At 54.7% G+C, this 12,672-nt stretch overlaps 6 protein-coding genes and 2 non-coding genes across 8 annotated transcripts; 4 read left to right on the top strand and 4 right to left on the bottom strand.

The window, feature by feature from the left end:
• Window positions 1-1,123: 1,123 nt before the first annotated feature.
• On the top strand, window positions 1,124-1,992 carry VDBG_02156 (conserved hypothetical protein; the record flags this gene model as incomplete). The annotated part of the gene is made up of 3 exons (XM_003007922.1): window positions 1,124-1,378; window positions 1,486-1,821; window positions 1,891-1,992. 3 exons carry the CDS (start codon window positions 1,124-1,126, stop codon window positions 1,990-1,992), a joined length of 693 nt encoding a protein of 230 aa, XP_003007968.1.
• Window positions 1,993-2,285: 293 nt separating this feature from the next.
• On the top strand, window positions 2,286-3,206 carry VDBG_02155 (conserved hypothetical protein; the record flags this gene model as incomplete). Its single annotated transcript, XM_003007921.1, has 1 exon — window positions 2,286-3,206. One exon carries the CDS (start codon window positions 2,286-2,288, stop codon window positions 3,204-3,206), a length of 921 nt encoding a protein of 306 aa, XP_003007967.1.
• Window positions 3,207-3,407: 201 nt separating this feature from the next.
• VDBG_15034 lies at window positions 3,408-3,481 on the bottom strand. The gene has a single exon. It is a non-coding gene; the product is annotated as a tRNA-Ile (tRNA).
• Window positions 3,482-3,961: 480 nt separating this feature from the next.
• On the bottom strand, window positions 3,962-5,184 carry VDBG_02154 (Znf1p; the record flags this gene model as incomplete). Its single annotated transcript, XM_003007920.1, has 4 exons — window positions 3,962-4,131; window positions 4,188-4,626; window positions 4,677-4,842; window positions 4,901-5,184. 4 exons carry the CDS (start codon window positions 5,182-5,184, stop codon window positions 3,962-3,964), a joined length of 1,059 nt encoding a protein of 352 aa, XP_003007966.1.
• A 1,434-nt stretch (window positions 5,185-6,618) lies between these two features.
• On the top strand, window positions 6,619-8,519 carry VDBG_02153 (conserved hypothetical protein; the record flags this gene model as incomplete). Its single annotated transcript, XM_003007919.1, has 5 exons — window positions 6,619-6,889; window positions 6,983-7,061; window positions 7,239-7,518; window positions 7,880-7,901; window positions 7,954-8,519. The coding sequence occupies 5 exons, from the start codon at window positions 6,619-6,621 to the stop codon at window positions 8,517-8,519; spliced, it is 1,218 nt and encodes a 405-aa protein (XP_003007965.1).
• Window positions 8,520-8,996: 477 nt separating this feature from the next.
• VDBG_02152 (predicted protein) lies at window positions 8,997-10,082 on the bottom strand (the record flags this gene model as incomplete). Its single annotated transcript, XM_003007918.1, has 3 exons — window positions 8,997-9,097; window positions 9,201-9,769; window positions 10,033-10,082. The coding sequence occupies 3 exons, from the start codon at window positions 10,080-10,082 to the stop codon at window positions 8,997-8,999; spliced, it is 720 nt and encodes a 239-aa protein (XP_003007964.1).
• A 491-nt stretch (window positions 10,083-10,573) lies between these two features.
• Window positions 10,574-10,647, top strand: VDBG_15033. Its single transcript has one exon. It is a non-coding gene; the product is annotated as a tRNA-Ser (tRNA).
• A 334-nt stretch (window positions 10,648-10,981) lies between these two features.
• On the bottom strand, window positions 10,982-11,553 carry VDBG_02151 (conserved hypothetical protein; the record flags this gene model as incomplete). Its single annotated transcript, XM_003007917.1, has 2 exons — window positions 10,982-11,404; window positions 11,458-11,553. 2 exons carry the CDS (start codon window positions 11,551-11,553, stop codon window positions 10,982-10,984), a joined length of 519 nt encoding a protein of 172 aa, XP_003007963.1.
• Between the last annotated feature and the right edge of the window lie 1,119 nt (window positions 11,554-12,672).

Raw genomic sequence — 12,672 nt, 5'->3', positions numbered from 1 at the left:
AAAGCCCCCCTGGCGGGGCGTGGGCGGCGGGGCTTCGCCCCGGGCGACGTTGCCCCCGGCCGGTCGCCGCCAAAGACGGAGCTCGAGGAGGGGGCAGCGCGAGATGCGGGCCTGCCGAAGCCGACCGAGGGGCCGCACGTGGGCCCCGTTGCTGTTTCAAAAAGCGCGCCCTGGTGCCAAGCACGACGTTTTTCCACCGCCTCGCGGAGGGCATGGAGGGGTGGGAGCACCTGTACGACGAGAGGACCAAGGGCGTCTGGAGGGTGGATGAGGCTGCTCTGACGGCGCAGAGGCCGTTTCGGGGCGAGCTGACGCCGCTGGGGTAGAGGTCTGTGGACGTGCTGCTGTGAGATGGGACGATGGGAGGCGAGCATATTTTTTTTTTGGGTGTGCATTTTGGTGTGTAGGCATGGCGAGGCATTGAGCGGGCGTTATCGGTGGGCATTCTCTTTTCTCTTTAGACTCGCTTCAAGCATGATGATGACGAACGGGTACATTATTCTGCGATCATGGTGCACATAATCCTTCAAGCTGCAATCATGTAGAGAGTCTTTCACCCTGCAAGGATGTAAACATTCTTGCCGGCATGGAGCTAAAGTGGGTGCTACAAAGCTCAGGGGTGACAAGATTGGGGAGCACTTATCTACAGATTTCAGGGCCAAATTCATCCAAACCAGTCCGTACTAGATACTCAGGCGCCCCCAGTGGAGTTCCTTGGGGCCTTCAGGGCATCGGTCTTCAGGGCATCGGCCCCTGTGAGCAACCACCAGAAGATGTCACATGGCGCTGGCCATAACTTGGGCTTGCGTCAGCAAAAGCTGCCAACATGTCTATGTCTGTTGCCGGCTTCTTTGGAATAGTAAGAAGAGAGAAGAAAAAAACATGCACCTAGATTGCCTGAGACATGAGCGACGTTGGAGAGCTGGGCGTGCCAAGCATCAGGTGTCTTGACCCAATCATCCTAGTGACGTCAACCATCATCACCATCGCAGGAAAGGCGCCGTCACCATTCACAGTTGTGACGCGACACCCGGTTCTCGTGACGACGACAGACACATGTCGAACAGTGATATAGGCCAGTCTCGCTATCCTCTATTCCTCTGTCGATTCCCAACTCACCACGATGAAAGTCCCTCTGCCCAGCAACCTCAAAATCGCAAAGCAAGTTGCGTCCCATCCTGCCGCCAAGTCATTCGCCACTGAAGTCCACAAGAAGATGCCCGCAGGAACCCCGTCAGAGAGTGCAAAGGCGCAAGCCGATGCGTCGGCGGGTGGCCCCTCGTTCGAGTCCATCGGCATCAAGAACACGGACATTGTCCAAAAGTCGGGCGTCTCGCTTGATTCCCACCAAAAGGTCCTCGTCGGCAGCGTCCTCGATGTACGTCACCCAGGCTCGCGAGATGCGGCACCAGTCCAGACCGCCCACGGGTGCGAGATGAAGCAGAACGAATTGCAAGAATGGAAAGAATTGACCAATGTGCCCAGCTCTTCACCGGAAACCCAACGCTGAAGCACCTGTCCCTCTGGTCGAGAGAGGCCACGTTCCAGGACCCCATCACCAAGGCCGAGGGGTATGACCAGTTCGCCCCCCAGTGGTATGGCCTGCCCGCCCTCTTCCACCCCATCGTCCTCAAGTCGCACACGGTCGTGTCCGCTGGCAACCCGATCGAGATCAAGCTGTCCAACAGCTACACCGTCAAGGGCATCAAGAGCGAGCAGACCATGGACAGCGTTGTGCACATTGATGTCGGACCCGACGGCAAAATCACCCGCGTCGACGACAGGTGGAACGACAATATGCCCGAGGGTGTTGTCGCCCAGGTATGTCTTCATTTGTCAATGAATGCGCTCGTCTCCCCCAAAGAAAAACGTACTGATATCTTCGCCCAGACACTGAGAAAGCTGAATGCCGTGTCGGTGCCCAAGTTTGTTACTGTGCCGAAGACGGAGGAGGAGGACGCCAAGTTGAAGTCGGAGCGAGAGAGCCAGTAATCGGTCTGACGCGGCCAGTCTCAAGCACAGTATACCAATACAGCCGTTTTCCCTGCAGCTGTCGCTTCAGCGGCGCCGTAAAGACTGTGCGACACGAGCTCGGTGAGCCCATTGGACATCTCGATCGTCCATGACGAACGTTATTCCTCACCTGCGTCATGTGATGTATGCACGCGCATCCCACCCGCCCCCGAGACGACTGATATGATCCGCCCCAATCCATCACTGACGCCATTCTCGAATGGGTGAGGAGAAGAGAACCACATTTTGCAATCCATTCTGAACCAAGGGAAATGACATCCTCCGTGCGAGACTTGCATATTAGTCCGCGCCTCGTCAACACAGAGGAGGGGATGGGCTCGTTCGTGACGTCCATCCCCTCCACCAGCACCTTATACCTCAGCCTCGCAGGCCACAACCTCGGCCAGCACGGCGAGCTCGCCCTCGTCATCGTCCTCGTCTACCCGCAGATGCACATCGCGCTCCTCGACGTCCCGGTTCTCAACGGCGCCGTTTTCACAACCCCGGGCCGCGACGGCCGCACCCTCCGGTCCGTTCTGGAGGGGGGCCGGAACACCAAGTGCTTCTGGGACATCCGGTCCAACGCCGAGGCACTGTGGAGCCTCTGCGGCGTAGGCCTCGACAACGTCATGGACATCCAGCTGCTCGAGAATGTGACGCGGTCCGGCGACCGCAACTACGTGCAGGCCCTCGACTGGTGCGTCCAGCGCGACCTCGCCGTCGAACCCGAAGAGCTGCGTCTCGGGCTCCGTGCGCGGCGTGTCGTCACCCGCGCCGGCGGCTCCGCGGCCCCCTTCACCGAGCGGCCCATGAGCCCCGAGACGGTCCTCTATTGCGTCAACAGGGTCTTTCACCTGCCGGCTCTGCACGCGCTGTACGACGAGAACGCCGAGCCTGGCTGGGCTGCCTGGGTGCGGTGGGAGAGCTTGCGCCGCGCGCTCCGGGTCCGCAGTCCCGGCTACGACCCCCGTTCGTCCGTGAACATGGTCTCGCCGTGGTCTGACATGGGGGACGGGGGTTCCTGGACCTTTGGCGACCACGTTGACGCCACGCAATACCACTGGAAGACAGAAGCCGGGGAAGACACAGTTGCTTCGCTGGCGGCTACGGGAGACAAATTGTTCAATGCCGATGAGTGCCGTCAGTCGGGATGCCAGAAGATTGAAGCTGGCCGTGGCCAGCAGTGTTTTTAAAAGCTGCGTGGGTATTGAAGTGTGTACCAGTATGGCCGTCTCAACGTTGTGTGACCTCTTTTTAGTCGAAGATTCAAAAGTTCCCCGAGCAATAGCGAGCTCGATTGCATGATGTTGTCTCTAATTCGAACCACCACTTCTTTTCAAGTGCTTAACACATGACGATCCTGACCTGGGGCAAAAGGACAAAAGATTAATCGCTGGTCAGTATGAGGGTCGAACTCATGACCTTGGCATTATTAGTACCACGCTCTAACCAACTGAGCTAACCGACCAATCGATGGAATGCTTCGCATCAAAATTGATCCATAGACTCAAAACAAATCACAGCAGCTCAGTAATTGTTTCTCTCACCCTTCAAAGCAGATCACTCGAGGATGTACTCGTTTTCAAATAGTACTGCGTATTCGTACAACTTATTAACCCTGTCTGGAGCTCGCCGCTTGTAACGTTCCTCTACCAAATGGCCGCCTGCGCTGAGATCAGGCAGTGGGAAGCTGCGCAAAAAGAAAACACAAATGTGCATGGGAAACGAGGACCTCTCAGACGGCGGAAAAGATTTGATTTGCGACGGTGTGTTCTCGTACTGCGAGGAGGCTAATCCCTTTGGTGATAGATCATAGTCCTGAGGGCAAATCGCGACATCCACACACTACAGGCGCTTTCGCCGAACCGAACGCTGCGTTGAACCACACCGTAAACCACCATGGCAACAATGTGGCCATCTATCCCGGCCCTGACGGCTCGGAATCGTCTTACTCGCCCTCACCGTCCCCGCTCTCTTGATCCTCTTCGTCATCGTATGCATCATATACCTCGTTGTCATCGTCACCATCAAGCGCAAAGCTGACATCTTGTCCACCATCATACTGCCCGTACCAGGGTCGTCTCCATGACGAGTAGCTCGAGTAATAACTACTTGTATCTAGCACGTGTTAGCCGAGAAAACAGCACTGCGCGCGCCAGCGAGCAGGGTCTCACCTCGGACGCCACTGATTCCAAGCTGATCAGCAACGTTCACGTAGCCCTCACCGTTGACGTGGCTTCCCTTTTTGATCGTCTTGACCATCTCTTCGTCCCCTTCCCACACACTGCGACAAAAGGGACAAGTCACCTCTGACTGACGCTTCGTCTTGGCCCAGGTCTGGAAGCAGTCGCGGTGAATGTTCTGCCCACAGGCAGCCCGGCACCAGACGACCTGCTCGTTCCTCGAGGTGTCGAGCCCGTCAAAGCAGATGGGACAGTCGCCCTCGACCGGCTTCCGTCGGTCATCGGCCGAAGCGCTTGGGTCCTTGGCAGCGTCGAGTGCTTCTTTGCTGTCAATGGGGGGCGCGGCGGCGAAGATCTCGCGGAGCTCGCTGCTCAGGAGGGCAAGCTGGTACACGTGCTGGAACCTGGCACGCAGCACGCGGGCCATGACCTGCAGATGTCAGCGAGCGACGGAGAGCCACAAGGAGCAGAAGTTCTGACGTAGAGAATGTGCTTGCACTGGTTGCCCTTCCGTGCATGGGGACAGTTGCATGACGGATTCTGGCCAACGTGAATGTTGTAGACATTGCCCGTCGACCCAGCCAACTCGAGTGACTCTTCGGGGCATTCTGCGGTTCCCCCGCGTTCACGCTTGATCACATAGAATCTTGGGGATTGGATCAGTCAACGATGAAAAATGCAATGTGCTACTCTGGGTAACGCACCGTTGGGAGAGCGCGCGCTCATAGATGGTGTAGAAGCTCCGGGGTGGCTGAGGTCGAAACCTTCTCTGACGCTTTTCAGACTTTGGGGATTCTGACTGTGCTTTCCTTTTTCTGCTGCTAGAGGGAGTTGATGGAGCGGCGGCTAATGGATTGTTCTGAGACGGCCCTCCCCTTGCTGGTGATGACGTCTTGTGCGTTGTTGGCTGACGAGCAGAGACCGCATGCGCTCTGGGGCGAGCATCAAGATCGGTGGCAGCCGGGCTAGCTGCGCGTCTTTTTTCCATGTCTGTGCTACAATTACCGCTTCAACGCTGTGATACACAGCACATGCCCTAGAGAAGCAGGTACTGACAGATCATGAGCAGGATGCGTTGACCTCAAGCACTGGCCTCGTTGGCAAACTGAGCTCAGTGGCGTGTTCACCGAGGTGAGAACGGTGAGGGTGGACGGGCCCATATATTACACAACTGTTGTCGCAAGGTCACGTGCCCTCTTGCCGACAAGGCATCAAAGTTACAGCGTTACTTCTTCAGGGAAACCTTTTGCCCCGTCGCGTTCAAGAGTACTTGTTCTGTTTGATTCCGGTCTGCGGAGAGTTCTGCCTATCGCCTCCCTGAGCTTGCGATGGCCGCTGTTCGCGGTTGTTCAGTACCAACATGGTGCTAGGTGTTGGTGGCGTTTCCGACTTTGTCAATTTCAAAAGGACAACCTCGTTAACGATTTCAAATCCTTAAAAAGGGCAAGCGCGAAGGAATGCCTTCCTATTCTCGGTTTCCATGCCGCTGGTACCGCACCACGTCCTGCGATATTTAGGTTTCGAGGCCGCCCCCTGGGCAGCGATTATACCTCAAGGATCATCAGGGACCGCATACAGGTCGAACTAATGCAATCGTTTGTATCATCCCTTTGCACGGCACAAGGATGAGCCGAGAACAGGGGTTGGACGTATCCTAGCGATGTCGGCGTGGCCAACCCTTGGGTCTATAGAGAAAGTGGGCTGCGTGCCTGCTTCGAAGGCCGTCTTGGGCGATATCAACGGATGCGCCATGAAGAGTACCACAGGCCCGGAATCGAAGCATTGTGTGTCAATCCCAAATCCGAATTCCTCTTTCCCGGGGAGGCGCTGGTCCAGACACCTGGGGAAGTGCTTGCATCCAAGGGTTTGGTTCACGCCACAATCCTGCGGCCATCCCACGCAGCAACCACACGCGCAGGGTTCAACCGCCGCCGCGTAACTGATCAGTCTCATTCAGGCCATCTCCGAGGAGTGATGGTACCGGGGAGAGGTCGGTTGGGTGAATCGAAGGCCCCAATGCTTGGCGTGGCTGCCAACTACCGGACCATGTCGCCATCGGTTCCTGTCGATGTCGTGATTCGCAGGAGCCAATCGAATCTCGCGTTCCCCACGCAAACCCATGGCTTTCGAGATCGCGCAACGACAGCTAGCTACAGATTGGCAGCTCAAGCGTGCCTCGTCTGCACCGTCATGTATCATGATGTAGTTGATTTGGAGGATTTTCTACCCTCCATCAGCAAAGCGATGGACGCAGAGGTCCGGCACCCCGGTTGTCCCCATGTGGTATGCGACGATCGCCATGACACATGGCCATGGGGTTACACTTTCTATAAATTGTCGGGACTCCCTGGAGCAGCGAGGACAATTGGTCTGCCCGGACTCTCCGAGCCACGTTGTTTCAATTTTCTTTAGCCGAGACACGATGCCAGAAGCCAAATCCCACGAGCTTTTCCAGGAGCCGGCCCCAAGCGGGTCGCCCGGCCCCACCACGGCGCAAGACTCCGACAGCCCCAGCGACGCCGGGGAGGCACCGGCCACCGCCAAGGCAGGCAATGAGAAACCCTCCGACATCGTTCACGCTCTCGAGATCGAGCACGGCATCAAGGAGAAGGCCCTCATTCGGAAGATTGACTACAAGCTGTTACCAGCCCTCGGTCTTCTTTACCTCCTGTCCTTCCTTGATCGCTCCAATGGTACGCGATGACCCAAGGCACATGCGCCGATAGTGAAACGTAGCATGCTGACAATGAAAAAGTTGGAAATGCTCGTATTGAGGGAATGACTAGCGATCTTGGTATCTGTAAGTGAAATCGTTACCCTTGCTGTCGGCAGCTTTCATACTGACAGCAGAACAGCCGGGAACGAGTAAGACAGGTGCCGAGACACAAAGCCGAAATGCATACTGACCACACTCCTGCGCAGATATCTCACAGGTTTGACCATGTACTTCATTGGTTATGTCATTTTCGAGGTCGGTACTCGGCGCCCTGCAATGCGTGCATGCTCCAAACGAGCGACATCATGCTGATTGGAAACGCACAGATTCCGGCGAACATTGTGCTCAAGAGGACATCTCCTCAATTCTGGCTGCCTACTCTCTGTGTCGCATGGGGGCATCGTGGCCACTCTCCTGGGCATAGTCCACAACTTGGCTGGCTTCCTCTCCGCTCGCTTCTTCCTGGGAGTGGCAGAGGCAGGCTATTTCCCTGCCGTGGTCTACATTCTGTCGATGTACTACAAGCGCGATGAGCGACAGTACCGCATCTCCCTGTTTTTCAGCGCTGCCTCGCTGGCAGGCGCCTTTGGCGGCATCCTCGCCTACGTATGCTGCCGTCTCTCCGGCATGGTCTCGCGAATGAAACGCTAATTGGAAGTAGGGAATTGGCCGTATGAGGGGAGTTGTATGGGAAAACAGCTGGCGCTGGATCTTCATTCTTGTAAGATTGATCTGGGCTTGCTCATACCTCGTCTGAAGTACTGACATCTCCTCAGGAGGGTATTGCAACCGTAGTGATCGGTGTGGCCGCATACTTCTTCGTCCAGAACTAAATGCTGGCTCTACGGCTTTTGGCTTCCACACAATGAGTCTACCTCTGTACACATTCAGCCTCTTCCTTGTGAGTCAAATATTTCCTTTCGCGTCCCCTGAATCTTGCCAGTCTTGCTAATGTTTCAATCTACAGCCTACCATCATTCGCGATTTGGGTTAGCTACTGTCTCTCGTTCATAGAAAACCGAAATACTAATGTCACGACAGGCTACTCGAGCTGGCGAGCGCAACTCTTGACTGTCCCGGTCTATGCCTTTTCGTTCGCCACCACCCTGACTGTTGCCATCTATTCGGAGCGTCTCAAGCAGCGAGCCATCTTCATCGCTGGATCTTCGTTCTTCGCTATCATCGGCTACATCATGCTGCTCGCGAACACGGACCCCACTGGACGGCCGGGTCTCTCGTACGCCGGCACGTTCTTTGCTGCCGGCGGCATCTACCCCGCCACAGCTCTCGTGCTGTCTTGGCCTGCTATCAACGTCTCTGGGCAGACCAAGCGAGCCATTGGCAATGCCATGCAGATCACGATTGGAAACTGCGGCGCGATCCTTGGAACCCAGCTCTACCGAGCCAACGACGGCCCTAGGTTCATTATCGGCCACTCCTTTGCCTTGGGCTATCTCGCGGCCAATATTTTGGTTTGTGCCACTCTCCGCTTCATCCTCAAGAGGGAGAACACGCGCCGTGAGCAGATCGCCAAGGAGGTCAAGGAGATTGGCGAATTGACGGATTGGCCTGGTGACTCGGACCCCAGGTGGCGATTCCAGTACTAAGTGATAGTCGTCAGCGTGAACATCACGTCGTGGGAGCAGTTGAACTTTTGAGTTGCAAATCTCAGACGAGCGAACGCAATAGTAGTCACAGATAGATCGATACCGTGGGTTTACTTGTACAGTGATCCCGCTACTTTAAAATAGCACAATTGGGTGGCATATTGGGTCACTTTCCTTAAGTATGACGATTGATGTTGGTGGTGAGTGATGTGTTCAATAGCGCTCGGGAGTAGGTTGTGATGCACTCAGAAGCGGCCATTATTTTTCAGTAGCTCTAGAAGTCTTGAAAATCTCCAGCCGAAAACAACAATCCGCTTTGCGTGTTGAAACCACCTCCACGACCATCTTCCTTTCGGACTCAAGCTAGGAAGTGGAAAGACAGGTAGCTAAAATACCGTATGCAAGATGATTTGTTGTGCTTGGGGCTCACAGCTCCGAACTAGGTGCTTGTGAAACGTCTTCATTCTCGTGGAGTTCCTAGCCGCCTGCAAAGGCACGAATTGGCTTTACGCGCTTCATGGGTTTCGCATTGCTGAGATCACCGGATCCCTTGTGTTTGGTCATTGCCAGACCTTCAACTGTGGCAATAAGTTAGAGCACAATGCCCATATACATAGTGACTGCTATGGCTTGCCTTGTACTTGGCCCGTCCTGGCACAGCGATTCTGATTGTTAAGGGACGTGTGAACATCGAATGAGGTTCTTCGCGCAGAGCCTGTGTTACCCGTGCGACAGGCGATTGCAATGCGGTACCAGTATTGTCAAGATCTGCAAGTTTGGTGACGATGTCGTCCCGTCTGGCTATAAGTTCTTTGACTCTGATTTGGAGTGCCCTGGCATCAGCCAAGACTGTTGAAGCTTCAATGCTGAGCTCAGCGACCCTGTCATCGAGACTAGGGCTAGATTCCAGTAGAGCCCTGAGGGCTCCGTCGGCTGCGTCTACCAGAGGTACATAGTCCGCTGCCAGGCCCTTCCTCTGGGTCATTTGATGTTGATCCTGGGCTTCTTCAAGGAAACCCTCTTCAGAGTGCGCGGTATTCTCATTTTTGGGTACGTCGGATTCGGCGGCATAAATGTCGCGTATCTGCTGAAGAGATACGAAATCAGAATCTGTGGAGATGTCCCAAGGTTTCTCGATCCAAGTTTCGCCTGGCAGCTTTCTCGAAACCTCTCGCAGCTCGGTCGCGTCGGCCCCTGTTTGATTGAAGTTCTTCAAGCGTGCGAAATGTGGCCGCCCGAAGTACCCTTTTCTGCTTTATTGTGTAGCTTACGCCGTTTGGCTGGTCCGGGACGGTTCCAGCAGTATACTCGTCAACCTTGGCATCCTTATTATGTCTTGCTGCTTCAAGGGACCTCTTCCATCGCCCAGGGGTAGGCGTTGACTTCCTTCGTGTCTTTGGAGGCTTTTGGCTGTTGATTCATTTCCTGGTCGTAATGTGATTGCGAGCCTTCGTCTTCTCTCTTTCCCGCCGTTTCTTCTTCTTTTTGATCGATGTGCTCATCAGGCTTGTACTTTTTTGAGTTGACAACCCAAATATTGGAGTTTCTCTTGCGACCGGCCATGGTGATTCTGCGTTGATCATGTTTGTTGGAGAGTAGACTTCTATGCGTTTGCTTGCGAGGAGTTCTCAGCTGACAGGATGCACTGGAGGGGTAAGACTTCTCTCTGTAACATACTTCTGGGGCAAATACGCTCACTAAGGTCTAACCATCACAGGAAGGACTACAATTCTGCTCTTGTATACCTCTTGGGACCTTGAGAATGGCTATCGATTAGATGCTGATACTATCGAAAATCTGCAAAAGGGAGCCATGGCAGCTAAATTGAGAGTCTCCTGTGCGCCTGTCTGTTGTGAACATTGAAGGGGCTTTCTGATAACTGCCCATCCCCAGCAACACAGCCCCAGAAGCATGTCTTTGAAAAAGATACCACCCTCGCTTCTACATTTTCAGTAACATCTCAGTTCCAGACGCCTTGTGCACGCCAGGGTTTAGACTTATTCTGGAGTCTTCAACGATTATAACATCCGAGCACGACTCCGTCTCCACTTATTGGTCGGTTAGCTCAGTTGGTCAGAGTGTGGCACTTGAAATGCCAAGGTCGTGAGTTCGACCCTCACATCGACCCGCTATGTAATTTTTGCCGAATTTGGCGCATGTGTTTGTGAGGTAGTCAGTCATTTTGATTAATGACAGGGACAGGGTTATCATGAGTTAGGACTCTTTCGCAAAAGGCGGCTCGACAGGTACGGTTGGAAGCGGTGACCGTCTTTCAGCACATCGGACGGCCTGAAGACACGAGCTTGTGACAGATGCGATGTTATGGTCAACTGTCCACACTGATTCTTGAATGTAATAGAACTCATTGCATATTCATTCATTTTGCTCAACATGCAGTAATGCCGGGAAACAGGATGGACATGTAAATTCATTAAAACGCTAGAACTGAGATGTCAAAGCACTTATTTGTGCATAGCAGCCACCGTCTCCGCGGACGTGGGAATCTTGTCCTGCGCCGGAGTGATATCAGACGGGTTGCCCGTCTTACCCCGGGAGTCAGGCTGCACGCTGACATCGGCACGCTGCTGACGGATAGGGTCGATAGAGCTGGCCCCGACACTCTCGAGCCCGCTGCCGTCTGACTTCCTCTTGCCGCCGTGCAGCTCCTGGCTCGTCATGCCGGCACCAGGGTGGCCGAGACCGGCGTGGACATCCGCGCTGGTGGCGCCGCCGAGGGTGTCTGAGGCCTTGGGGGGCTGGCCGGGGATGGTCTCGGAGGAAGGATCCGGCTTGTAGGCATCCTTGGAGGGGGCAGTGCCGGCAGGGTGCGTCTCGGCGTGGAACTCAGGCTTCGCGTCGTTGCCGACTAGGGTTCCCGGGGCGTGCTGGGCAAGTCAGCGAACTGGGGCGTCGAGTTTGGAAATCACAGCAGACTCACGCCTTTGGTGGTAAGGGGCTCAGACCCAGGCACCCTGGGGTGGAACTCGCCCTGGTTGGGGCCAGCGACGGACGCGGGGTTGCTGTTGACAGACATGGTGTTTGTTACTGTGATACGGAGGCTCGTGGGTAGATAGGCTGTTGGATGCTGGACGCTGTTGGAAGTAGGCGTCGGGAGGCAATGCTGAGGGGAGTGATATGAAGACGACCAGCAATAATAGCTACTGCACGTCTTCTTTGACAGGCCTTATATTCATTCTGACCGCGCCTATGGAAAAAGATTGTCAGGTTCGTGGAGGTGATGTCACTTCTCCTCATTACATCACCGTTGTGGGCAACACCCAATATGAGGACCGCTTTTCTGTCGAAAAGACCATCGAGTACCAGGACTTTTCAGCCTTGGACTCGTGGTCTCGTGCAGAAAACTGGAGAATGACTTCATTGATGCTGTCTAGAGGTGTTTCCTGTTGTCAGCTTGAATGCCTTGAATGCTTATAATATGGCTCCACATCGGACACGGCGACGGTTGCTGTCGCCGCCAAGAGAACCGGGGATGAGGGACGGACATTCTGGTCCGGTCCGACCGGCCCTGACTCGAGGGACCGGCAGATCACGATGATCAGGCGGATACCGCACATACTAGGTTTTTTCAAGAGTCTCTAATTGATCTCCACTAGAACGTGGGGTACTTCCTGTCACAGGCAACGTATCGACCAGCTTCTTGAGAATGAACGTGAAATGATAATCGCAATCGCAAAATTGCACCAAGGGTCCACGGAACCAGAAGATGCCTCTCATTCACGGTGGTCCTAACCAGGAACCCCTATCAATCGGCTGTAGCCTGAGCCAAAACAAGTGCGACGTGAGAAGGAGGAGGCAAGGCACAAGAAGAGGAATAGCAACGAAAGGCCTAAAAGACCATGCTGGAGGAATGTCTGTATATCACTCCCTCCTCTCTACCGACTTGGGCTCGAGAAGCTGCCGTGCCATGTTTTTCTTCGGTTCGACAGACATGTCGGGCCACACCTTGTGAAGAGATTGCCCTTGGATATAATCCATACGTATGTGTCCTTGACCATCGGAAGACGTGTGCACGTCGCCGATACATGGGGTGGGGATTCCGGGCTTGAGCGGCGACTCTGACTCTGAGGGCCTCCACCTCCTCCAATGATATGCGTTTCCCAGACTTGACAACGATATTTTCAGGGACGTAGGT

This window comes from Verticillium alfalfae, genomic scaffold, assembly GCF_000150825.1.
Source record: "Verticillium alfalfae VaMs.102 supercont1.2 genomic scaffold, whole genome shotgun sequence".
Taxonomy (NCBI): domain Eukaryota; kingdom Fungi; phylum Ascomycota; class Sordariomycetes; order Glomerellales; family Plectosphaerellaceae; genus Verticillium; species Verticillium alfalfae.
Note: the sequence above shows the minus strand (reverse complement) of the source record. Positions and strands in the feature narration are given on the sequence as shown.